This window comes from Pteropus alecto, unplaced genomic scaffold, assembly GCF_000325575.1.
Source record: "Pteropus alecto unplaced genomic scaffold, ASM32557v1 scaffold20, whole genome shotgun sequence".
Lineage (NCBI taxonomy): Eukaryota > Metazoa > Chordata > Mammalia > Chiroptera > Pteropodidae > Pteropus > Pteropus alecto.
Window position 1 is genome coordinate 24,154,678 of NW_006436298.1, and position 27,983 is coordinate 24,182,660.

Below are 27,983 nucleotides of genomic sequence, written 5' to 3' on the forward strand. Positions count from 1 at the left end.
GTGACGCTTGTAAGTCAAAATCTTAAAAGAGGGAGTAATGATGATCTGTCACAACAGAAGTATAAAAATGTAACCCCAGATTATGCATTTCTAATTGTACTTTCCTTCCTAAACCAAAGTATGAGAGAAAACATTAAGAGACATTGATTTCCAACATTCAAATTTCAACATTCAAATATCTGCTTTTAGTAGATTAAGTGGCTTGACTTTTCTTGTATTGATAATTATGAAAGCAGCTATGCTCACCACTATACCACCAACACTGTACTAATAATTGTGGTGTTAAATTCAAGATGGAGTCCAATACGAAAGCAATCTTGGATGATGAAAGGGAAATAATGCAAGCTCAGGACTCAGACCTGACAGCTGCTTGGGAAGCTGCTAATGGTACTACATGCATCATTTAAAAATGACTTGAACTTGTGTCTAGCTTCCTCTCAGATGCTTCAGTAATAGTTGAATAATAGCAGCCCATGTCACCAAGTTAGGAACTTCCTCTGGTGAGTCACAAGCACCTTCTGGATGGGGAATATCTGCAAAGCAGCCTATGAGAGTAGAATGTTGAAATAGCAAAGGAGCAAATGCTTGCATAATTCGAACTGGACTTTCTCTCTGTGACTTTGCATGAGGTTCTTGACCTCGCTAAACACATTTCCTCATATGTAAGATCTGGATTAATAGTAATACCGATTTCTTAGGACTGTTATAGGATTGAATGTAATGGCCTAATTAAAATGTGTATTCCAGTGTTTGGCCCACAGCAATAGTTGATAAATGTTAGCACTTACTTTCAGAAAGTTTAAATGACATAACATAAGCTGCATAGTTTAAGTTAAAACTTTGAGTGTCATTAAGGCAATAAAATATTAGGGTGAAACTTCTGGAAAGTGAAAAACTATAAGAAGAAATTACTTTAACACTTCTGCTATATAGCCCAACAGGAGAAAATAAAAGAAAGTGCACCTTTTTTTTAATTAGTTTGAAGTATTTCTACTGGTTTTTAATTTCTTGGGCCTGGTGATATTAAGAAAATGGAGTACCCTGGCTGTCGTTTATTTTGGTCAATGAAGTTAGAGTTGAGCCAGGAACGGTGGCTGCTGACAGTCAAATCAAACACACAAGCCCTCCATGGGGTCTTCTGGCATGCCTCCAAAGAGTGGTAAAGAGAAGCACTGGCTAATGAACCTAATTACTGCCTGTTAAAATCACTTCAAAAGAAGAAAGACTTAGAAACTTCTGAAGCCTCTTGGTTTTTGCCAAGAACTAGACAAAATATCTCTTTAATGTTAAATTTTTAACTGGAGGAAATAGAAAGAAAAATACAATATTAAACTACCAATACCATTGATTAACCTGAAGTAGTGCCTATGTTCCTTCATGCTAGACCAGGCATCCCCAACCCCCAGGCTGTGGACCAGTATCAGTCTGTGTTCTGTTAGGAACTTGATTGCACAGCAGGAGGAGAGTGGCGGGCAAGTGAGTGAAGCTTCATCTGTATTTGCAAACTTCTCCCACCCACCAAGCGCTAGCATCTGACTCACCTCCACCTCAGATGATCAAGCATTAGAATCTCACAGGGGCATCGGTCCTTGGTGCCAAAAAGGTTGGGGACTGTTGCGTTAGACTAAGGAAATGTCAATTTAGATAATCTTTTTTACTTATTGTTACTTGTACTTCAGGTAATAATTCAGTCATTGAAACCATATTGAACACCTATTATCTACCAGGCTGAATGCTGAGTGCGAATGATACAAAGATAACAGTTCTTGTCTGTAAGAGAACAGGCTAGTAAACAAATTCTTAAGATTCCACCTGATCAAGTCTACATTAGAGGAAGAGAAAGGTGGGGAGATGGCTAACTAGTGGAAGCAAGGAAGACCTCACAAAGAAAGCAAAATGACTTTATCATCTAGCGATGAGGATAATCAGGAACAACCATATAATAAAAGTCTAATGAAAACATCAATGTAATCCAATGTAAAAAAAATTGGGGGAATTATTCACTGGGTTGTCGCTCCTACAATTTTTTCTGCAAATGGTTCTAACTCAGAATTGACTATACTAAAACTAGCCCAAAGCTGTATTTGGAGAAGTATTAAATGTTGGGCTGATGAGCAGTCCTGCAAACTTACTTATATTCAATTCAATAAAAGAATAATTGATAGTCTATGATATGCCAAACATTGATTTCATGCAAACAGCAGAGAAGACAGAAATAAAGGAGAAAGTCTGCAACCTCAGAAAAGTGCAATGAGATAAGGAAGAACTGGAAAAATGCTTTACGACAGGTGCCAACAAGTTCTATCGGGGACATAAACTAAAATGTCTGCATAGGCCAGGCTGAGTGAGAGTATAAGCGCCATGGAGAGGGGCATGCGTCCATGAGACAGCTCCCCCGGATCATGGCCATGTGGGAACCCAGACCCACTGTTGCCAGAATGCCCCTTTTTCGAGAGAAGCTCAAAATCCAAATTTTTCTGTGAGATCTCCTAGTTTTTGAAGATCGTTTCAGCCTCTGTGCTTTCAAAACACACAGGAACAATTATGGTGGATGATGAGATAATGGAGAGTAGGGGCTTTTTAGCAATGGATTGAAATCCTGCCCTGTGCTGTTCAAACTTGACCAACTCCTTCAAATGGCTCTGATTTCAGCTTTACAATCTTTAAACTGGGGATAAACAAATCTTCCCCATAGGATTTTTGTGAGAAGAAAATGTGAGATAGCATATAGTAAGCTCTCTGCAAATGACAGGTTTATTATATTTTCAGAAATCCTTCATGAAGGAAGGGGGATGAGAGCTGATTCTCAAGAGATAGGTGGGATTTGGCCTAGCAGAGATGGCTGGGAGGGCTTTCCAGGCATTTTAGGGAGAAGGAGCAAAGACTTGGAGACTGGAAATAGGCAAAAGATCCTGTCTTAGAAAAGGAATGTTACCTGGTTTGGTTGGAACAAAGAGTACACGACAGAGTACAGAAAGAATGAATATCAGAATGTTGGACTGTGACCCAAGCTCTGGAGCTCCTTGAATGCCAGTCAAGGGAGGGCTGGACTTTATGTCATGGAAAATGAGAAAACAATAAGGTTTTTGAGCAAGGAGTCAAAATCAGACCAGAGCTCTTCTTTATGATGCATGATCCCACAAAAAATTACTGAGGGCACTATATTTGGTCCTGGGGATGCCACGGTGACCAAGGCAAACAAACAAGGTCCCTGCTTCATGGAATTTATGTGCTAGAGGTTATAGAGGAAGCAGATGTGTGTTGGACTGCAATAGCTTAGGAGACTAGTTGGTAGGTCATTGCTAGTTCCAGCAAGAGGTAACGAGGGCCTGTTTTAAGGCAGTGATAGTGAAATGATCAAGGAGAGGAGTCACGAGATGGTAGGGAGAGAGAAGCGACATAAATTGTTGGCAAAACTCAGGTTACTGAGCTGGGGTGACAGAGCAATTACGATGCATTAACAGAAACCAAGAAGGTAGGAACGAAGTTGACTTTATCCTCACAGAGTTTAGATAAACTCTGTTAATGGCCCCACTATTGCAGCATCTTAGCCACGAGATTATTGCTGAAGCAGTTGGATTTTCTTACCAAACAGTAATCTTTACTGGATTACATCCAGAGATTTGATACCAAGACTAAACCCATGTTCGGCTCATTTCCCAAAATACAGTATCAAAGGCAGAGCCTGAACACAAAGCATTTCCTGTCAGATAATCATTGGCTTTTAAGATAGTGAAAAATAAGAAGAAAAACTCCAGAGCATTCCTATGATATACTTCCAACTGCACAGGATAAAAAATGTTCTCCAGCTGCGGCTTATAATTGTGGATTTCTTTCTGCATAAACCCAAGTGTAGGTTTGAGGATTTGTTTAATGATCACCTTTCTGTTTGGGAGCAGTATATCCAGCTGAACTAAACCTTCCCTCAAATGGTTCTGTTATAATGTTCTAGATGGGGATTCCATAGCTTTGCCAGAGCTGAGAACGTGCTCTTTGGTACAAGATACAAAGTAGGATAAAGGATTGACCTGGCTTTCTTGACTTTTTCTTACAGAGTGGCCATTTCCTTCCATTTTTTTTCTGAGGGAACGGGGAGGAAGCATGTATAATATATGTAAAACTAAATTGGATCCTCCTGAAGTCATTTTCATTTTGTCTCTTTTTTTTTTTTTCTTTTTTCTTTTCAGAGGTTAGGGATAGAGGGCAGTTAGAGTGATATGAAAGATAGAGGCAGAACAAAAAGAAACATTCTATTTTCCATCTGAGTATCTTCGACAAAATCATCAGGTATTCTTGAAGAGTGAAATTAGGGCAAAATCATTATATTCTAATATCTAGCACAGTGACTGACACATAGTAGGCACTTAAAATACTTTAAGTGAATGTGTTGAAATATTTGTAGAAGAAAAATATTTATAGAAATGAATAAACAGCGGAGTCAGCTTTATACAATGAATCTTCTACTGAACAACTGCAAGTAACAGAATATTCAACCAATAGTAGTTTAGGTAATAGAGTTAATTTTCCTCATACAATAGGAAGTACAGAAGTTGGTGGTCACTGTTGTTTTAGATATTCAAAGACATCATTAAAACCCCAAGAACTTTCTATCTTTCCATTCCCTCATGCTTTTGTTTACTGTCTCATGGTGGTAGGATGGTTGCCATAGCCCTAGGCATTACATCTACATTCAAGACTAAATAAAAAGAGGAAGGATGAAGCCGGCAATATCTGTCCTTTTTATCAAGAAAGTAAAAAGCTTTTCTAGAAACTCCCAGAAAACATCCTTTTCCAGCTCTCTGGTCAGAACTATATGAGATGGTTATTCGTCGCTGTTATGAAACCTTAGAAAATGGGTATATAGCCAGATTCTTTGCCATCATGTATAAAAATTAGTCTTCCATCAGCAAGGAAAAAGGGGGAAATTGAAATTGGGTAGACAATTTATAGTGTCTGTCACACTTTTAGAGTCCTTCTTGCTTCCTTTTCCTTCTAATACTCAAATTACTTACCCTGTATTAACCTGTCACTTATTTCTCTGATTGAAGGTAGAACCCACGTTTTACACATTTTCTCCTATCTTTTACACAGTAGGCCCTTAATAAATGTTGTTGAATAAACTGAAAACATCATGTTTTTTGAAGTAAAATGATGCTTTTTAAGTAGCTATAAAAAGAAAAATTCCTCATAAATCCATTTTTACATTTGTACATTAGTTACTACTACTCCATTTTAAACACACTAGGTAAAGTAGGCTTAAGTGAAGTTCCAGAAGGAGATATATAAAAAATATATAAACGACAAATATAAAACATTCTTACAATCATAACAATGATGCAGACAAAACTGAAATTCATCTCTATAAAATGAAGTTAATTTCCTATTTCTTTTTCCTATAATGCATTCTGTCCCATATAGATATAATAAATTATTCTAAAAATACTAATTCTTTCAGGTTCAGAAATCTTCAGTGGATCTCAAAGCACTTGAAAAAGACTTTCCACATTCCTTGCTCCAGTGCTCAAAACTCTATAATCTGATTCCAACCAATCTTCGTAGCTCTGTCACTCACAAATCAGAATATTTTCCTCCAGCCAAATTCTTCTACTTGCTGCCCCTCAGTGTCTCTTGGGTATCCTACTTCTCTCGACTTTGAATACCCTGAACTCCTCTCTTGACTTGTCTGAATCTGACTTAGCCTTCAAAGGTTGGCTCCAGTATCAAGTTGATAATTAGATAATGTGAGTTTCCAGCATTCTTTAGTCTGGAAATACAGTTTGCCTATGGAATAGGCAAATCTTCCTACACTGGGTTTTGTAAGAGTCACATGTATAAACCGTCATCCTTGCTTTTCCGTGCAATATCTTACTCAGCAGAGCACTGCAGCAGCAACTGTTTCTTCTATAATGGGATTGCTAGAATTCCAATAGTGGTTATACTCACCATTTAATTAACAATTATATAATTTTACATTAGCTAACATTTACTGTATGTGAACTGTATAAAGAACTATCATTTGATCCTTATAATCTCATGAGGAACAATTTTTATTCCCATTTTGCAGATGTGGAAACAGAGGAAATATATCTTAATTAGCTCTAATCTAGGAGTCAGTAAATTTTTTCTGTAAAGGGCCAGATAGTAAATAGTTTTGGCTTTAAAGGACATACAGTCTCTGCTGCAACTACTCAACTCTGCCATTATAGTAGGAAAGCAGTCATGGACACTAACAAATGGATGTAGTTTTCTAATAAAACTTGATTGACAGAAACAGGCAGTGGGCTGGATTTGGCCCATGAACTGTAATTTGCTGCTCTTGTCCAAATAATCCATTTTATATTTTAGGCCAAGAAAGGAAAAGCTACTTGCTCCAGAGTACACCAGAGACAGATCTAGAATCCGGGTCTTCTGATTGGTTATTTAGTGGCCTTTAATACTAACCAAATATGGATAATTACTCCAGAATAAATTAAGCTTTTGAAGCTCTAAGGCAGATCTGATACTATTGACAAATTAGATCATTTTGATCCAGATAATTAGATTCACAGATGTGGATTTTATTCCATCTTCTGGATCTTCCAAAGGTAAATAGACTCTTATACTTAGCTTCCTTGTTTATCTTGCATGGGAAAACAGTTCTCAGACCAGACAAACACATGCCACAACTGCATGTATAGTTAGGACTTAGTGCTTTTTTAAAAAACAGGTTTTGGTGGTTTGGGACTATTGTTAGGACAGTAGTCCCTTGACAAGCAAGATTCTTTGGAGTGGTGCTGAATACACTTGGCTCCATGCCAACTTTCTAACTTAGCCTCCTATTTTACCAGAGACATTCTGACCTGGTTAGAGGGGTAGGTATATCTTTTGTGGTAACAGCACAAAACCCGTGATTGCTTATCCTCCTTGGCCCCATGCTCTAGAAAATTTAGTTCTGCATTATCGATTCAAATCTTTGACAGAAAGTAAAATTTCCATGGGGCAAGCTGTTATTCTGTGACCTTTGTTCCTTCTATTAGTAGCCTTGGAATGTCATGGAAAACGGTTAACATTCTCTTGCATAGCTACTTCTTGAGCTCTGTTATCGGCACTCTGAGTTTCTCAATCATTGTCTTAGGACTCTGTGATGATAATAAAAGCCTTCAAGTAGAATTTCTTGGAGACAGAAGTACTGTCACACCATATTTCAAGCTTTCTGTTGAGCCCTAAAACTAAGCAGAAAGTAAGAGAGGTAGATTGTACCTAATATACTTTATTCTTCTAGGTAAAGACAAAACATTGTTACCTTGACTGTTCGTAGTGGACTAACCATTCCTAGACGAGCCTGCACGTTTGGGAGCACTTAACACAATCAGAAGTCTGGGAGATGAGCTGACTCTAGAAGGTCAAGAAACAGTTGTCCTTCATGCTTCTGCTGTAATTGTGGCACCACAGCATACTTGTCCTTGATTTATGTCATGACCTGGGGTCATGTTTTGATTCTGAACGTCCATAGTTTATTAGGTTGTGCACATTATACTTAAATACTTCGACTAACCTTGAAAGAAGTTCAGAATCTTCAACAGCCTATACAATTTTTGCTAGTCCAATCAATCTATCATTAAGAAGACTAAAGAAAAAATTTTTTCTTTGAGTAGACAGAAGTATTTGCTGTGGATGACTAGACAAAAGACACCTGCAACGGTGTCTTAATAGTTGACATCTCCTCGCAGTTAAGATATATGTGACCCTGTATGCTGAAACCTACTTTTGAAGACTGGAAAATATAATATTTTATCAAAGCAGTGGGGAAAAAGCTAGTTCCTCCCAATTTCAAAATCTATAATAGTGCTTTAAAGTAAATAAGAAAATTGTAAGTGATCTCCTGCTAGGGATACCTTGTGAAGCCTTGAGTCAAGAGCTGTAAATATATTTTATTGATGCTATGAAGTAAGTACTATTACTACATCCATTAGACGCATGAGGAAATTGAGACTATAGAGAGGTGAGGCAATTTACGCAAGCTAGTAAATGATGGAGCTGGAACCTAAATTGAGGAAGTCTGACTCCAGAGCCTGAACAAACCATTACTCTAACCTGTACAATCACCTGGTAAAATCTATATCCTTCAGTGGAAACTTGATGAATGAGAGATAGAGAGAAGAAATAGCATATTCCAGTTTCTTTGTTCCCTAGATTACTGCTGACATATTACAGAGTATATCCTACCTTGAGTTGTTGTCCGAGCCTGGGTGGTCACAGAGAGAGGTACCAACCACAGGAACCTGTGATCAGTTCCTAACACTGCTATTTTCAAACAGTGACCAAAGTCTGCATCTTGCTTTTGTAATGTTATTAAAGTGAAGGGTGAAGGATTAAGTTCTTAATGTCTCAAATAACGTATTTCTGGATAGATAAAACTTGTTTTTTTATAGTCATTCTCTCCTTTCATTATTTTAGAACTCCTAGACGCACGTAGTAATCATTAAGGCCATGTACAAATATTCTGGCTCTCTCTTTTTGGGCCTGTGTTAAGATCATACTTGTCCAGCTCCTAGAAGTGACTTGCTTTGGCCAATGAAAGGTGAGTAGAAATGGACTGTGTTGCTTCCAGGAGGAAACCTTAAAAATCAGTGCACGCTTTAACATGTTTCTCCATTTGACTTGGTAACCGACAATATTCCAAATAGCTGCTGCTCTGTCAGCCTAGGGACCAAGGTAAGGATGACAGCACAGGTATGGGGCAAAGGCCCCTGCTCACCTCTGATGAACACATAGTATAAGCAAAAATAAAGTATTATGGTTCTGAGCCCCCAAGATTTGGTGTCAAAACTGCAGCAAAACCTACCTTAACCTGACTGGTCTGCTCTTACAAAATGTACTGATGCCTAATTCAAAGCAGCAACATAGAGAATATGGCAGAAGAAGGTGATTAGGCTCCTGGTTGTTGTGAAAGCCATCAAGCCTAACAGGAAATATACAGGTGTTTCTAAAAGGTCTGTTAATAGCAGCACAGAAAGAAATAGTCCTTGTTATCCAGGACTGGAGTCTAGTCAGGATTTCTCTGGAAGTAGAAGTGTGGAATTTCCAGCTCCCACAACTGGCCCAAATTGTCAGGAGCACGTGAGGGGCCCCACATCTTTCCCATGTGCCCTTAGACATGAGCAAGCGGACCCTGAAAGCGATGTGGAGTTTTTAGTGAAAAACTGTTCAGGCTGAGGTAACCACTTAGAAGTGTACTACTTCTTACTAACTTTCCTGACAGATATGATCATTCAGTAGAGCAACCAAGGGCTTTTCTCTCTCCTTTTCCCTTTCAGTAATAATCAAAAAAAAGCGATGCTCTGAGTTAGGGGTTTAAACAGAAAGAAATTGAAATTCATGACAGTGATGACTTAATAATATTGCAAATTATAGTTTTTAGTTCAGGTAATTTAGCATACCAAATCACAGTTTAATTTCCTTCTACAGAGCCCAGGAATGCGACATAGCATATGGGAGAAGGGGCAAGGTAGGGTGGAGGGAGGGGTAAAGACAAGAGTAAGGAAAAAAAAATTTAAGGTTCCTCAAATGCAGGTGTCCTTGAAAGACTAATAAAGATGACCTGCAGAATGTAAACAACAGTTAATGTGTGTGAGGTCTACAGCCCTGATCTTGGAGAGGCAAAGGGTCCTTGCTTCCTTTTGTTCAGGTGCATGCTTCTCCTGCCTGGTGGAATGTGAGGATCAAGACCCAGAAGGAATGCATAAAGTGTGCAGAGCTCTGACAGCTGTGAAAGAAAAGAATGACTTTGAGAGTGTCAGCAAAACGGAGCCTCTGTTGAATGGCATGTGTCCTTGATTGTGCACAGCATAATGCTGCATGAAGGAATGGAGAGTGGGGGAGCTGAATCACTTAATGATTTGTCTTTTGTTCTAGGATCAACCTTCTAGAAATAAACCACTATTCAATCTGTATTTACGACTCACTTTGCAAAATATTCAAAATAGCTTCCTCAGGTATGTCAATTAATTCACCTGACTGAAAGCAGTGTCTGTGTGTTTGGCTAGAGAATTGGGGAAGAATTCTTTTGACTGAATTTCATCCAAAATGACCACCTGAGTTCCAGCTATGACAAGGTAGTGAGGATGAGCCCTCCAAACTAGCCCAGGAAATATCAGTTTTTCAAGCCTGTCAGTGTTACCCAGCCAGACCACAGCTGATCAGCTTGACCGAATGTTCACGAACCTTGGATTGGTTAGGTCCATTTGCATGTACCTGAGTTCAGAGGTTAGGGGTCAAATAGTTAGGCTGAGTTTGCAGGCACTTAAAACTAAAGTTCTCACTCTAACGTAACTCTGAATCACCTAGTTAAAAAAATTCCTAAGTCCTACCCCATCCTTAACTAAATCAGAATTTCTTCGGGATGGGGCTAGAAATCTATGTTTTAACATGGTTCCTAGATTACTTTGATGGAAACTAGTATCTTTTTATTTTCTACGTAAGCATGAAGCCAACATTTTTATTATTATTATTTTATTTAAACCTCTTCAAATTTAGCTGAGTAGAAAGAAAGAAAACATAACCCCTCACAGACCTAAAAAATCACAAAACACAAAAACACCCAAGGAAACAAAACTCAATCCAAAAAACTCATACAAGTAGAGAGAACTTATCCTTTATCATCCAGACTGAGACACTTCAGAAAGTGAAATTGGGCGCTATTAGTAGTTACAGTAGGGTAACAGGCATAAACGGAACTCTGCTAGGCAAACCAGGACTTGTGATCACCTGAGTTCTAAGACTAATCTAGGCAGGAAAGTTGATTAGGATTTAGGCCACCAACCTAACAGAAAGCCCTTATCGGAGTCTCAACACTTATCAGTAACTGCAAAGATTTTAATAGGAAAGGTTTATAAGCTCTAAACCCAGAAGATCCCGTTTAGAGGCTCGTACTGGCTTGGGCAAACCAGGGTAAATTCTCAGGTCCTAATTACCCTGATTAGGAAGAGACTAGTAGAAACCTTGACCTCACAGTGGAAGAGCACATACAGTAGTGACATTGATCCACATCAACGTCAGAAGTCAGTCTCGTGAAATGTAAAGAACTGGTCCTCAGAGGCAGAGAAGAAGATAAGTAAACTGGGCATTATTCTACTCTTTATATTCACCTTACAGTTTCCAAGAAACACCTTTTCCCTAAATTTTAATTTTATTCTCACGTAGTTTGCACAAAACCATCTAACAATTATTTTCACATGGATTTCCTACTGCTTTCTTCCTGGGAAACAATTGCAATAGTCTTGTAGGACAAAGGAAGAATAAGTTGTTCATTTTCATTACTCAGTTTATGCAAAGTAAGCAGTGTGTAAAGGCTGTTTTAGAAGTGCAAAAGAGCTAAACGGGAAAGCATGTATTTCCAGGAAATCTCATTTATTTCTTTGGTTTTAATAATGACTGTGGTATACAGTTGCTTTTGCAAATAATTACAATGATGTTATTGCATATTTACTTTCAGATATTACTTCCATTTTTAAAATAAGCTCAAAATATAGTGTTTATTCAATTATGCACCTCTTAGCAAACAGCACTCTACTCTGTTATGAGTAAACTCCCCAATATTGGAAACCCCTTAAAATATGAAGAACAAAGAAAATGTATATGCAGAAGAATCTGGTTCTTCATAAAATAAATTCTCTTCTAGAAATTATATGTAAGGTACACTATGCCTCTTCTGTGTGTAGTCGCCAGTGCATGGAATAAAAGGAAAGCAGAATTGGTGTGCTGACCCCAAGAAAAAAGCAGTATCTGAGGAAACATTGAAATAATTACTAAATTTGTGTATAAAAAAGGCATGTTATAGTTACAGGAGAAGGGAAGAGAGAAATCGTTCTTAGATGATTATAAAATATATCTTATTTACCTGAGAGAGTTAAAGTGCATTGGCGATGCTTTTTAAAAACTGGTCTTAATTACCCTTGAGACCAGAGTTCCATATGAGGTAAATATGTTTTTAGATAGTTTTCTAAAATATGTATAATTTACTCAAGGAAAAAAGGACTGTGTCCTCTGGAGCCAATTGAGTCTCACAGGTAAATACAAATTTAAGTAGATTCCTAAGAAATATATTTTGTACAGTGGCTGATGGAGTGGAATGTCTATGAAGAAGCTGGGAAGGTCTGTCAGTTAAGTACATAATAAAAATGTATTGGAAAAAATACATCATTTTCTCAGTGGATTATAATTGGCTATGCATACCAAAAAGTCTTATTTTCAAAAATGTATTCTGCATCCACAGAGTTTTAAATCTCAATAACTGCGTTATTTTTAAGACTCAAAATGCTAAGCAATATTAGTGAGAGTGACAGGAGAACCACATGGTAGATGTCATTCTGTAATTTACAACTCTCTTTGACATCTTTTTTTCCTTCTTCTTTTAAAGCAGACTCCATCTAAAGCCATAGGTGAAAAGTTAAAGAAGATGGAGAACAAAATTCAACTTTCCTTACTAAATAGTTTGATTGATGCTTTCAGAAGTGTCAAAGTACATTTAACTTTAAAATATATCCTCTTTTATTATCCAGGAAGAATTTTCTATTACAAACAAAAAAAAAAAAAAAGGGAAAGAAAAAGAATTTAAAGTGTCTAGAGTAACACAATTATCATGTTCTTCCATTTATGCCTTCTTTTGGTGGGTGAGCCTTCCCGATCCCACTAATTAAGAGGCTTTCTCATCCCAACTCTTCATTTTTCCCACTCATCCATTCAATTTTAGTTTCACTTGTCTCTTTCCATTATACGGACTTTATTGCACTTGTTATGGACTTTATTATACCTATCATTATGTTCTTTCTGTATTATCCTGTTTCTGTACAAATCATTCCGGGCTGTTGAGCTGCAAACTGTTCTGCTTTGGTTGCTACGTATTCCTGTTACGTCACGTAGCCCCAGCCTTCACAGCTACTTGATAATCTGTTCATTCATCTTGTGTTGACTATCACCTTCCACCTAAGTACTCCTGCAATCCTCCCTCTTTCTCCAGAGCTTTTCATTCTAACTTTTGACTCATATCAGGTGACCATTTCTTCTACTTTCCTAAGAGAAATGAGGCCACACGTACTTCCTCAACACCTACCCTTTCGCCCAGAATCACCCCATGGAACTTCATCCCTTCCCTTGTGCTCTTCTTCCCACCCATCCCTATCTCTTCTGAGACCTTGATCCTCCACTCTTCTAGCTTTGGAATTCCATCTTCCCCACTGGTTCCTTCTAAAACAGTGTGAGTTCTCCACTACTAAAACAAACCCGACGTTCTTGCTAACTCCGTAAGTTCCTGTCCTTCCTCCTCTTACACTTTCAGAGTCAAACATTCTGAAGGGCAGTTCCTACAAGTTGCCTTTGATTTGCCCTCTGCTTTCTGCTTTCATGCCTCTAGGAAAACTGTTAGCACCAAGATCACGTTTTGCTCAGTTCTCATCTTCTGTGAGCACTTGCCATATTTAATTCTAGTGACACAGTTCTTAAAACTATTGGTTCCCATGAAAGAGACCCTTCTGATTCTCCTCCTACCCCTCTGATAATTCCTTCTCAGCCATATGCTCTGTTCCTCCTCCTCTCTGGTCCCTTAAATAGAGATATTCTCCACAGAACTGTCCTTGGCCCTCTCCCCTTCACTCGCAACAGCCTGTTTCAGTAATTACTTTTATCTCTAATGAGTGCTTCTCAAATTTAAGTCCCTGGCCATAACCTCTTCTTTGAATTCCAGATTTCTATTTCTGGTATCTGCTTAAATACCCAATTTGATGGCCTGGTGACATTTCAAACTCAATATGTTAGAAACAGAAGTAATTTTCTTCCTTCCTAAAATCTATTCCTACTCAGACCTTCTGTTCCATTTAATAACATGACAATCTTCCTGGGAACTCATGACTAATAATGCTGCTGCTGCTGATAACAATAACGATAATACTACTACTAATATAATACTTATGAAATTCTTACTGTATCATAGACAGTGTTCTAAGATTTACACATATTTATTCACTTAATCCTCATAACAACCCTGTGAGGCAGAAATTATTATTAACCCCATTTTACCAATTAGGAAACTGAGGGATAGAGGTGAAGTACTTTGCCCAGGGTCACACAGTAGCCTGGTTCCAGGGCCAATACTCTTAACCATTATGCTATCTTGACTTAAGAAATCTTTACAATTGTTGGCAGTATCCTTAAGATGTGTTATAGCTGAGAGTGGCTGAAAGGTTATTCGAGGTATGGGGAACTTGAAGTTGGGTAGTGGTTATAAGAATGGAAAGGAGATTGATCGATAGGGACACACTGGAGCTCTGTGACAACAGGAACTACACTCAATTCTGTGTCATCTATAGCACCAGTGGCAGTAACTGGATCTTAGAGAGCAGAAAGTTCCTTTTTCTGTCATAATGGGAAAGGTAGGTGTAATTCTGATTTTTCATGGAAGGTACAGATATTAGAGAGGAGATCAGAAATATACTGGCAAAATGAAGATGATTTGACAGTAACTTTTCTTTTGATAAATATCTAGTATTCAACATGGCTAGTTTGGTTATGGGCCTCTGATGTCTGAACTGCTGTTTTACGTTCATACATATCTTTCTATTTATTAAGTATTTAACCAAATGCTTACTATATTTTACCCTTGTTCATAATATGTATTATAATACTCAGTTCTGGTATTAGAATTTATGTTTTTATGGAGACAAGACACAGTAAAATTAAATAAAGTCACGAGTTAATAAATAACATGTAAATGTCATAAGGCAATGTGGCATAGTGGTTTAAATCATGGGCTTTGGAATCTAGATAAAACTGGGTTCTAATATCAGCCTTTCTTTGTGACCTTGGACAAGTCACTTAGCCTAGAAAAATGAGAGTCTCGTTTTTCTCATCTGCAAAATGTGGATGATAATACCAACTTAATAGAGTTGTCATGAAGAAGTGAGATAATGCATGTGAAGTGCTCAACACAATGCCTGGCACATAATCCCATAAAAAACTGAAAGGGAAAAAATGACAAATATCAACTGACAAAAAAATGCATCATTATAGGTTCAGAAGTGGGGCTCACTACAGGCTGGGGTTTGGGTGGGGAGTAGTTCCCAGTTAGATCTTAAAGGATGAACGGGTCTTGAAAAAGCAGAAAGGGCATTTCATGTAGATAGCAAGGTAGAGAATATCAAGAGAACCTAAGAGGAAGGTAAAAAGGAGTATTACAACAGCAAAATCAATAGAATTTTTATTACAGATTAGGCAGAGAGAACCACCAAAGATTGAGTCTTCATGAGCAAAATAATTGTGCTACTGGTAGATATCCATTAGCTAGGAAAGGACGCTATTTTTAGAGAAAGAATACAAGTTCAGATTGAAATATACTGAATTTGGGATTATGACTAGCCAATTTTTAATGTCCAAGAGGGTGGAAAGAGACAACAGCCTTTGGACAAAAAGGCATAACCAGAGATTTTTAGCTTCTTGAAAAGAATTAGGTCTTGTTTATCTTTTTATCCTTCAAAGCACCTAGCATTGTGCTTTGAATATTCCAAGTACATAATACATTGTCGTATGGATGAATGAATAAATGTATGAAAATAAAGATTTTGGAGCTATCTTCACTGAAGTGATAGTTAAAATTGTGGGCATAGATTAGTTCTCTAAGAAAGACCAAAATTGGGAGATACACCCAAACGCCAAAGACAACGATGAAAATTGAAGTGTTCAAGTAAAACAACATGAGACAGAAGGGAATATTAAATGGTGGTCAAGAGAGCACTGGGATAAATGAACTGAAAGGGTGGAAGACCAAGTGAGGCTATTGATGTCTTCAAGGAGCAAGTTTAGTAAAGTGTTACAGATGGAAGCCACAAAGGAGAGAATTAAGAATGAATAAAAGTGGAACATAAATGGAGGCAACAGATGTAAACATGCCTGAGATTGATGGGGAAAGAAGGAAAGAAAACTCACTACATTCTTCAGTATATGATACACGAAATAGATACACAAATGTCACAGGTTTATTATTATTATTATATATTATTAAGTACATGCATGCATGAACATGTGAACAAATGAATGAAGTGAATCATTCATATGAATCCAATAAAAATACCATATTTTGATCTCTTTTTACTTAATCAGAAAACTTCCATCTTCTTTTCTATGCTGTGCATGTCTAAATAGGTGCACACATATCTATAGGTGACAGAGTTAGTTAACTCTTCTAAGATAAAAAATGAGCTCTAACGAATTACTCTTTTAGCTGTTGTTATGGGAAAAGACCCACACAGAAAGTTATATCATTACAATTTAGAATGTGGGAAGGGGAATATTTATGAATAAATACAAGGAATTTTCATTCTCAAAGTGATTGTTTTAGTATAAGCTACAACCCCTCTAAGTGGGTGGCTCCAAGTGGCTCCCATCTGGATAGTTTCTTTTATTAAAACTAATTGTTTTGTGTGTTTGGAAAATGTACAATTTTATCATCATGGAGAAAAGTCTGCACAATATCATTAAAATATGAAAAGCAAACCTGACTTATGGAAACAAAGAACACCTGAAATCAATAAGCATCTATTTACTTTTCCTCATAATGAGAAACAGATATCAAAAAGTATTTTAGGTATGGGTTTGCCTTTTTTTTTCATGCTATGAAATTTATGCTGAGTGGAAAAAACTCATGGTTGGTACATTCAGCTTATAGTACATTTTCAAGGTGAATTACTAAATCCTCAAAACCTGACCTTCTAATGAAGGCACTGATGCAATCACAGAGTTGGTGAAGAAAACCACAAAGATATAAAAATGCATAGATATATGATCAACTAGGGACAAATTTTGATGAAATGATCACCAGATCTCTACAGACAAGGCATATCTATCAAACATGCCTACCATAAAGTTTGATTCCATTAATTCCTTAAGAAAAGACATCAGGTAGAGTTCTGATACCACGTGGGTAAACATTAAGAAATTCTGATATTACAATATCTTTTACATAAAAACCTAAACATGACCCAACCAGATGCAAAAGTGAGTTTCCACTGGGAATGCTACTTACTTTTTTTTACTACTGGTATTGTTATTTAAACGTTTAATGTAGAAAAAACTAAAGGCCAAAAAAGAACATGCCTGCACTTAATTTCAAGTGACAGCTAATATAGTGCATTAAAGGTGTAATGCTATACACATGGTAGTTATATATAAATAGTAACATTAAAAGGGGTTACAACATCCCTAAGACATCTAAGTCTAAAACACTTAAAAAGCACATTTGCAGTACAATGTATCTTAAATTATTTTAATTGGCTTCAAGAAGACTTCAGACTAGAGATGGGCTTTGACTTTTTCTGATTATAGAAAAGGAAATACAGATGAATGCTTTTTAGGCAGCCTGATATCATTCCCAGGTAGACTATCATGTAACCTGTGTTACTTAAATAACAAATGCTATTTTCACATAAGTGGTTTATGTAAATTTTGTTTTCCTAAAGTTGTTAGTTCTCTTAATAAATATAGATAATGCAAAATATCTTTTTGTTGTTGTTGTTCTTTCTTTGCATTCATTATCCGGGAACCTTTTCAAAGAGGAAGGGGTGGAGGGCCAGCAGAGTTTGAATACTTGGCAACCATTTTACTGTTGAGGGTTTTCTTTTTTTATAGTATGAAAAGTAATCCAGTTATATTCTTTAGCTCGATTACTTACAAATAACTTATCTGAAGACAAAATCAAGTAAATCTGTCAGTTGTGGAAGTTCATTTCTCCATGTGTTATCTAGAGATAAGCCAGCCTGTACTATTAGATTTCCACTGACATAATTGTGCATGAATTCTAATCTGATTTGGTATTACATGGTGCAAAAGGTGACACATTTTCTCTAATATACTCCATTAGAAAGGAAAGAAATTGCCAAAGTATGAAATCTGAGGACCTTGATTCAGAAACCATGCAACTTTGAGGTCAGCTCAATGGAAAAAAAGAACTTGTTTAACTACCCCAGGCACTGAAGGTTGTGACAGCAAATGTAATACCCAGGGTAGTTACTCTGTTGGATAATCAATAAAATCTTAACATTATCAGACTGTAACAGCTGTATATTTGTTTATCATATTGCTGTGAATGTCTCCAAAATATTCACAGAGAATGTAGATGCTGTCTGTCCCCATTCCCAACTCATTGCTGATCAAAATAGTCAAATAAGATACCAGAACCAAGAAATAGCATTTATGTGCATAATGTGCCGAATATTGATTTTTAAAATCCACAGAATGCTACCTTACTATGGCAGAAAAATGTTAGCTCCAAGGATCCCGGAAAATACTCTTGACCGAGATGCTTACAATTTCTACTACAAAATTTTTAGAGATATTAGTGATCTTTTAAATCCTATGAGAAATGTCCTTGAACAAATTAGTAAAATACCATTTGTGAACTGTTGAAAATTTTAAATTACATTTTCTAAAAGGTAGGAACTCATGTTTTAAGAAGGAACTGTTCTGCAACATTCTTTCCTCACTTGACTTTTTGTTTTTGGTAGCAAGTAAGTAAAATCTGAATTCCAGAACACAGGACAGAGGCGTTTTTGTGCTCACTCATTGGTGGAAGACAATAGATGTCCATTACAATTTAAATAGGAATGTAAAAAGGATTCTTCACAAATCCTTCCTACCCCACAACTAGCGTCAAGAGAGAGCTTAGCTAGAAGGTGAAATCTTTGGACTATCTATGAGCAAAGCAAAAGAGGAGAGATTTAGGTGGCCTTTTGAGATTTCAGCAAAGAAGGAGAGAATGACAATTCATCCAGTCCTTTGTTGTTTCTCATCTTCCAAATTAAAAACAAAACATAAAATAAAAATATATAAGATGATGAAACTTGGATATATCAGGCAATTTGAAAGTGCTATGTTTAATTTTTGAGATAACCTAATTCAGCACTACGTGCTGATAAACCTTAGACACAGAGAGAATCTCCTGGTAGGCAATAGGCTCCATATTTCTTAATGCTACAGGACATCCATTAGAGAAGCTTTTGCTTTTTTGAAATTGTGGCTGATTTAATTTTCCAAAGATAGCCATACAACATCTCCCATCCTTTAGATTCTTATACAGCATGAACTTGACACTCTTGATTAAGAGGTAGAATTAAATTCATCCTCTCTTTGAATCTAGGCTGGCCTTAGTGACTTGCTTGACTAATAGAATATGACAGAAGTGATATTTTGGAACTTTTACAGCTAAGTCATAAAAAGCCTCACAGCTTCTACTTGGGTCTCTTGAAACACTCACTTTTGAATTCTCCCTCTCAAAAACAAACTGCCACATTATGAGGGGCCAGCAACAACCTCTAGTCATCACATGGAGCCATCTCGAATGTTCAGGCTACTCGCACCTTTAGATGACCACAGTTCCAGATTCCTGGTTAGCACCACAAGAGAGATTCGGGCAAGAACTGCCGAGGTGAGCCCAGTCAACCCACTGAATAAGGAAAGAATGGTAAATTGTTGCTTTAGGTCACAAATTTTGTATGTGAGTGTGGGGTAGAAGACTGATATGCCAAAAATGGTGGGCTTTAGAGGGAGACAGACTAGAGTTTGAAATGTGGTTGTTTCACTTTTGTGACTTTTAGTGTTACATCATGTCTCAGAGGTGTCAGTCTTTTCATCTAAAAAACAGTGACAATAGTAGCTGCTTCTCAACTGACTTGTATTCCTCTAGCATATTTTCCTAATGATTCTTAGCTCAAAAACAGAATAAGCTTGGTTACTATATACCTTTTGCTCTGAACCAACTTTTGTGGCAATAAAAAATATTTTCCCTCCTTTTACATTGACACTTCTTGCTTCCATGTCGGTCTATGTTTACTCATTGAAAGCACAATGAAATGGTGAAAGGCATAGTATATGAACCGATTGTCATCATTTTTCCAAATGCTCTCCCAAGACCTAGTGCCAAGGGAAAAAAGGCTGAGCAGTCATACAGGACACTTTTGCTGTCTATACTGACCAAAATGGTCTACGGTTATACAAAATTGCATTCCAAATGGCCTCGTTGTTATCTCTAGGTAGATCAACAGGCTTTACTAAAACATGACTAGGAAGAAAAATTAACTAGAAGTTTTTTTTCTGACCTCATTTTCTTCACCATCAGACAAGTTACCTAATTCCTAGACTTAGCTTCTTCTCTAGTAGGTAACTTGTTTTTAGGCTCAACTACTTCTCTATTTCAGTCACATTATCTGGTTTCTAATCTTAGCTACTTCCCTATCAGCCAAGTTAATCTTCCTGATACTGAGGCAGGGAAATGGTGTTTGATAAGCCAATACAAAATTATTGTGAACATTAAATAAGGCAGAGAAGGGAAAAGTACTTTGAAACATGTGAAGTGCTGTACAAATACAAGGATATCTCAGGTAGGCATCTCACAGTCAACCATGACCCTAAATTTTCCCTTACTCTATTCGATATAATTTTTTCAATAATCTTAATACATTACCTATTAAACATATCTTTCAGATTTGTTTCTTTCTATTATTATTATTACCATTTAAGTGCAAGATGCCATTATTTCTTGCTGGGGCTACTGCGGCACCTCCTAGCACATTTTCCTATTTCAAATTTCATTTCCTTCTTACGCCATCCTCTGCCCTATTGCCAAATTTTTCCTCTCAAAGAACAAATTTTATTATGACAAATCTCCGCTTTAGGTCTCCTTTGATTCATTGTTGCTTGGAGAATATAATTCAAATTCCTTAGGTGATGAATAAAGCCTTCGATATCTTAAATTCACCCTTCCAGTGTCATTTTCCTCCAATTCCACTCCTGTACTTTATACTCCTATTATACCACATGCTTCTTGTCTTTACATATTCTTATATTCTCATTCCTCTTATATTCTCATTCATGCTTCAAGACCCAAATTAAATGCCTTTTCCTCTGTGCAACATTTGCTGACAATTCTATGAAGACAGTCATCCTGTTTTTCCCACCCAAACTCTGTCCATAACTTTATTATATTTTCTCACTGTATTATAATTATTAGTTTACATAACCAAGGGTCCCATCAGACAGTGACTACTGACAGGCTCATATTGTGTCATATTTATCTTTGTCTACCCAGTGACTTGTCCCTCAATAGATGTTCATGGGAAAAAGTATCATTTTTCAATTAGAGAAACATAATAGCAAACTAATTCTACTTATAACCTTGATTGGAATTCAAGAGGTGGGGGTAGGTCAGTGAAATTAGAAAGAAAAAAAAATATTTAAAATCCTTCCTGAGACTTTAATTAATAAAAAAATCATGCTTTTAGTCAAATTATATTAAGACGTAGATTCACACAGAGTGATATGCTGTATCATCTATCAGCCTAAACTAAGTTATGTTGCAGTAACAAAGACCTCAAAATCACAGAGGCCTATAAAAACACAGGTTTGTTTTTTGCTCACACTACATTTCCATATGGGTTGGCTCCATGTTATCTTTATTTCAGAATTCAGGCTGAAGGAGGACCTCCCATGTGGATGATTCCAGCTGTATTTCAGAAGGAAAAGAGATGGCAGAGCCAAGGTTGGCTCTTGAACCTTCTGCTAGGAAGGGGCATGGGTTAGCCAAAGTGAGTTACATGGCTCAGCCTGAGATCAGTAGGCAGTGAAGGATAGTTTGAATAGAAGGCAATCTGCCAAAGACACTATTGAAGGTAAACAGATATGTGACATTGTCACTACCATGTTAAGACCTCTAGAATAGTTTCCTCTCAATAGGCGTCTAAGAAAACACCCCACTAACATGATTACAGCCATCTGTGATTTCTTTGAGTCTAGCTTAAGTTGGAAAATTTCAAAGAAAAAAATACTGTAAAGTTTTCACATCTATTGATTTTATATAAATTATAGAGTGTGATGGAACACAAAAAATACAGTATCTCTTGTGTGGCAAGGTTCTGGCCGATGGAAGCATAGAACCAATGAAATTGAGGGAATACCTATGGTTGCCTATTCTGAAAATCTATTAGACATGACGGATTTTTTTAAAATATAAAAACAGCTTGATTTTTAAAGACTGAGACTTTACCTGGCTTTGGATTTGCCCCAAGGAGAAAAAAAAAAAACTTGCATTAAAACATTTTTTAAGTTCATCATATCACCAAGAAAAATAACCCACACGCCCCCAGAAATACTTTGATGAAGCCACATGTTTTTTTGAAGTTGTGTTCTTATCAAATGATATCAACACTACAGGAATTTCTGACATTTCTTTAAGATTTCCCTTTTGCATGTAACCTAATGAAAATAGCCAACTCCTGTTGGCAAGTTATATTATCAAGGAAGAATTCCTACTTCGTGAACTCTTTGTAGAATCTGCAGAGTCAATGTCTTTAACATGGTGAAAAATTTCTTTGCCAAACAAACTTTCAGGCGGATTAAAAATCTTGGCACTCTGGGCTCAGATGGAGCATCTGTGATGCTTGGCAACACATCTGGTTCAACTGCTTTGGTGAAGAAACATGCTCCTCATCTCAGCATACAGTGGTGTCAGCCGGTGTCAACGACTCTGCCAGCGATCTTGAAAAAATCGTGTCTATTTCTACGAATGTTGTCAACCTTCTGAGAGCCAGGGCTGACATGCTGCTATTTCAAGAGGTTTCGTCAAGAAATGGGAAGGAATATGAAAGTTCACTGCTGCAATACAGAAGTTAACTAGATTTCCAGAGGACCTGTCTTGAAACATTTGGTTGATCTTCAAATGAAAGTTCTGCATTTTTGAAGCAAAAGAAATCCAGTTGTTAGAATAACCCAACAGGAGAAAGTCCACTCATAGTTTGCTGTACTTGATTGATATTCTTGCCAGATTATCTAGGTAAATCTTTCCATTTAAATTCTTTTAGCTCCACTGTTATTCTGAAGGGCATGTCGGAGGCAGACATCTACCTAGACAATTCAAGGCTGGATAAGTGCTTCTGTAAATGAAGAAGGCGTGACAAAGCTTGCCAATTTGTTTACAGATAGAAATCCAAAGACAGATGGAATCATTAGATATAACACTTTGATAGCTAATTCTGCCTCCAATGACCTTAATGTGGAACCATGAATACTTCTTCCCTTTATTTTTTTTTAAATGAAGCACTAATAATGCAGACTTTTCAAAAGATGACCTCATTGATACAATATGAATTCAACGAGAATTCTGGAGAACTCCAGGAATCCCACTATGCCCAACCTGCATCTCAAAAAGCCAAAGCAGCTCTTATTTTGTCTCTTATCATTTTCTTTTGCCAAGTCAGTGTTTTAAACCCTTACTGCCATGAAGCTAAAAAGTCGTAGTCAAACAGATGTCAAAAATAACAAGCCTTTTGCTGTGTCAAAAACCACTCCATAATTTCAATATCAAAGCCAAACATCAGCCTTCTTGTAGAGGCTTACTTTTGAGATGAATTAAACTTGATTTTTACTTGCAAAATTTGCATTTATCTCAGGTGTTTGAGGAAAACAAGCATTAATGTCAAGAGGAAGGTGGTGAGAGCAATAGATATGACTTTATCCAGATACTTTATAGTCTCTGTAAAATAATTCAATTTCCATTACCTAAAATGGTATGAAAAAGTTTTTTTGTATATATGTGTTTATGTGTATTCTTCTGGGGAGAAAGTCTACAGCTTTCTTCAGATTCTTAAAGTGTCTGCAATCTATATAAGGTTAATACCCTCTGCCCTGGTGCTTTGTAGAGTAAAACATTTTAAGGACTGAAACAAATGTTGTGAGGAAGTGAAATTCTTCTGTTGAAAATGATACTAACCATGCCTTGGTGCTCCACTAGCCAATTAATAAAACAGGCTGCTAAATAGGAAGGAACCAGCTGTCCTAGAGATGGGCACTAACTCATTCTCATTTTTGGACAAGCTCTTCTGAAATAAAAACTGAGACAATTTGGATAAAAACAATTGATTTGTTTTTAGTTTACATGCTGAGTGAAGAACCTGTAGCCATATTTATGTAAAAAAGTAGGACTAATAAGGAAAAATTGGGACCTCAGAGGTAGTGCTTTAAAATACAGTATTTTCTTGAGAAGTATAGCAAATGCATTTGAAAGCATCTGTATTAGTTCCTATTGCTGCTATAATGAATTACCATAAACCTAAAAGACACAAATTTATTATCATACAGTTTTGTAATTCAGAAGTTGGAAATGGGTCTCACTAGGCTAAAATCAAGGTGTGGGCATGGCTGCATTTCCTTCTGGAGACTACCCACATTTCTTGGCTTGAAGCCCTCCTCCTTCACCAAAGCCAATATAACAGGTCATCACTCCCTCACCCCACCCCCAGTCAGTTTGTGTTTTAATAATGCTAATGCTCTGGACTTGACCACATACTAGGCAGTGGGTACTGTACAGCCGTTGCTTCTGATTTCTGGGTCTTCAAGTTCTTGTGCTTGTTGAATCTGCTGTTCAGGGCATGTACTTTCTTGACCCATGGATACTGGGGCTTGTAGAACTTCCTGGGGTTCTCTGAGTTTATTTAATGACCATGAGAACAAAGGTGGTGGACTTGCAGACAGCTCAGATCTTGGAGAGTTTAGGCCCTGTGACTCCTGTTATTTGGTGTCATACTTCTGGAGAGAGCTTCACCTTCTGGTCATCCGGAGTTTTCAGCAGTTCTTCCTTGCCCTGAAGGTCTTGGAGTATAGGTTTTGGTCCTAGCTGTGCAAACAGCCACCAGCTGCCACTTACTCTGATGGCCTCTTCCACTTTTAAGGATACCTCTTTTATTGAGCCCAGACAATCCAGGATAATCTTTCTACTGAGGTCAGTTAATTAGCAATCTTCATCCAATCTGCTACCTCAATGCTTCTTTGCCAGGTAGTGTTCACAGGTTTCAGGAATTAGAGTGAAGACATCTTTAAGGGGCTATTATTCTGCCTATCACATGCCCCTTAGTCAGTTTAGTGGGAAAGGGCTGAAAGTGCAGGGGAACCATGAGAAGTGGAAACCAGAATTAAACAGCCCCTGGCTGGGATGGATAGTATGTTCCCTGATTATGCTACCAAAACACTTAAAGAACATGCCTGAGGTAATTTGCATCTGCACTTTGATTTTTTTCCCTCTTGGAAAACCTAGTCTTAAGGGAAGGTAAAGATATCGAGCTTGGAAACCCCGAGTGTTAGCTCTGGCTCTGCCACTTGCTGTCTATATCACCTTTGACAATTCACTTAAGTTTAGCTGAACCAGTTTCCTCATTTAAAAATAATGTTAAATTAGGAGTGGCACGGAGAGGTTGGGCTGGGACACACTGAATGTCGGGGCTGCTCAGAGGAAGGTGGATATCCCAGGATCTCCGTGAGTTCTACTGGTCTGACAAGAGAGTGCTGGGATGAGAAGCAACTGGGTGCCTGTTATGCAAGGGGGCCCTAATCCCAGACTTCTGCTAAGGAATCTGTCTCACACCATCTGTCAATCAGATCCCAATCCTCCAGGAAACCTCCCCTGGTGCACCGTCAGAATCGCAGTGCTGTGAGCCTCTTTCTGGGGACCCAGGTGTGGTGGATGGGCTTCAGCCCAAGGACTGTGCAGGGGCAGCACTAGCGGAGGTCAGAATGGGGGTGTGAACTGCACAGGTGCAGGCAGAACACCTACTACCCTCCAGGAGGCAGAAAGCCATGGGGCAGCGAGGGCAGCCTTCTGACACCTCTGTTAGGTATCCTCCAGGGTTAATGTTTCTGTGATTCTAGATTAAGTAGAGAATGTTTCTATGTCTCGAGGTCACTGGGCTATCAGCTCAGAGGGTCTAAGCACCAACAGGTCTCTAAAAGGAGGAATAGACCTGTCCCCATTTTTTGCCAATTTCATTCTTATTTGCACTTTTCCCCAGAAGGAGACAACACGGGAAAGAGCCCACTGGGCGGGTTGCATGTCCAAGCACCCCTTATCCCAGAGCAGAATTAGGTAATAAGCAAGTAGAACAAACTGTACTTTGACTTTAAAATATATCTCAGATTATACCTTCGGTATGAGATGTTTCCTATAATCTTTGAAAGGACATTTTAAGCAGTCAGGCTTTCCTAATTTGTTTATTGTAGAATAGGATGTCACAGCCTAGCAATATACGCATACAAGGAACACAAAGACTGTTCCACCTTTGTTCTAGAACACAGGTGGGTCTATATAGCTGTAGTAAGTAAAATTATGAGATGACAGCCAAGATTCCCATCTCCTAGTATATATGCCCTGTATAATCCACTTCCCCTGAGTGTGAGGGGGTTTAGGAATATGACGGTATAGTCATTCCCATGACTAAGTTATGTTATATGGCACAGCTGACTTTAAAAAAGGGAGATAATCTTTGGTGGGCCTGACCTAATCAGGTGAGCCCTAAAAAGGACTATGCTCTTCTGAAGTGTGAGAGAGATTTGACACAAGGGAGATTTCTCCATTGATGGATATAAAGATAAAAGGGGCCATGGAAAGTGACTACTAAGAATGGAAAGCCAACAAGAAAAGAAGGGCTTTAGTCTTCTAACTATATGGAATGGGATTCTACCAACAAACTGAATGGTTTTGGAAGTGGATTCTAGAGGCAGAGCCTCTAAATGAGAATTCAGCTTGACTGATATCATGAGTATGAGACTCTGAGCAGAGAACTCGGTTGAGTCATGCCTGGACTTCTGACCTACGGAACTGAGAGCTAATAAATGCGCATTGTGTTAAGCCTCTAAGTTTGTGGCCATTTGTGATGCAACAATAGAAAACTAATGAACTGATACAATGGTATTCTAGTTAAACATGAGTTAGGATATTTTTAAAGAAATATTTTTCTTGTCTCCTCTGTCCCTAGCTTTCTCCAAAGCTTTGATCTATTTCCCCACCATGTAGTTATTTCACTGACTATAACTAGAAAATGCCATATTCTCAGATTAAATCTTCTTTCATATCACATTATCTTTTCTCATATCAGAGTTATCTCTTTTTTTCTCCTTTACAGTTGATTTGAGATGCAGAGACATATGCATTTTGGGTATATTATATACTGGCTTAAGGCAGGAGAATCAAACTCGAAAACACAGATTTCGAGAATTAAAGCAAACAATCTGTGTATTTTGAAGTAGCTCTGATATGTTTTATTTGCTGCATCTAGTTATCTTGATATACAGTAACCCTGACATAACAATTGAAGAAAATGGAGAAGCAACGTAAGCATAAATGGCTGGATATTTTAATACACTGTACCAATAAACATTACTAGAATACCATGCATTTGAATCCATGCTTTTCCCGAGGAAAACCTGCATTCTATCTTCTGTTTCCTGATATTGCAGCTGGATTCTATTACAAGGGTAGGACACATCATGGGAAGCATGCCTAAACTTTTTAAGCTAAAAACGAAAACTGATCTTCATTAATTATATGTCTAGATTATGCAGATTGACCACTATATTACATATAACACAGTGAAAAGCACTATTATTGGGCTTGTTGATAGCTCCACCTAGGTAATTTAGCTCTAAGCCTTATTTAGCACAAAGGCAGGATCTGGTATCAGGTCAAAAAATCAGATCAAACTGTGACTTTGTGGTTGATGGCTGAAAAGTGCTCTACAACAAAGGGAACTGAGAATGCAGTGTCTTTTTAACATTTAATTCAGGAAAAATTTCATCTCCAACACAGCTTAATGTAGTGCTACTACATAATGCAGATAAACAAAAATATAAGAAAGTCAGTGATTCATAACTAAGAATCACCATTTAAAAATCAATTCTCTACCTTTGTGAAAACCATAGAATTGGATTAAGAGACAAACCACCTAATTTTAGATTTAAGCAAATGTCAACAATGGATTCTGGAATGAAGGATAAGTCTAAGGATCCTAAACCCTGACCTGAATAATGGTTAGCTGTTGTAGTAAAAAGAAGAACTCACACACACACACACACACAATACTCAAAAGGCCCTAATCTGCAAAACTTCAAGATCTGGGGGTCCAGGTAAATCATGACTTAGCTTT

At 37.5% G+C, this 27,983-nt stretch overlaps 1 protein-coding gene across 16 annotated transcripts in view; it reads right to left on the bottom strand.

Moving 5' to 3' along the window:
• MCTP1 (multiple C2 and transmembrane domain containing 1) overlaps window positions 1-27,983 on the bottom strand; it is a 453,050-nt gene that overhangs the window by 38,235 nt on the left and 386,832 nt on the right. The window contains exon 20 of one of the 16 annotated variants that reach the window (XM_025047702.1): window positions 22,571-22,741. The exons of the other annotated variants lie outside the window; for them this stretch is intronic. Coding sequence (XP_024903470.1) covers window positions 22,586-22,741 — 156 coding nt within the window. The 3' untranslated portion in view covers window positions 22,571-22,585. Of the gene's footprint in view, window positions 1-22,570; window positions 22,742-27,983 lie in introns of those variants that run through there. 16 annotated transcript variants of the gene reach the window in all.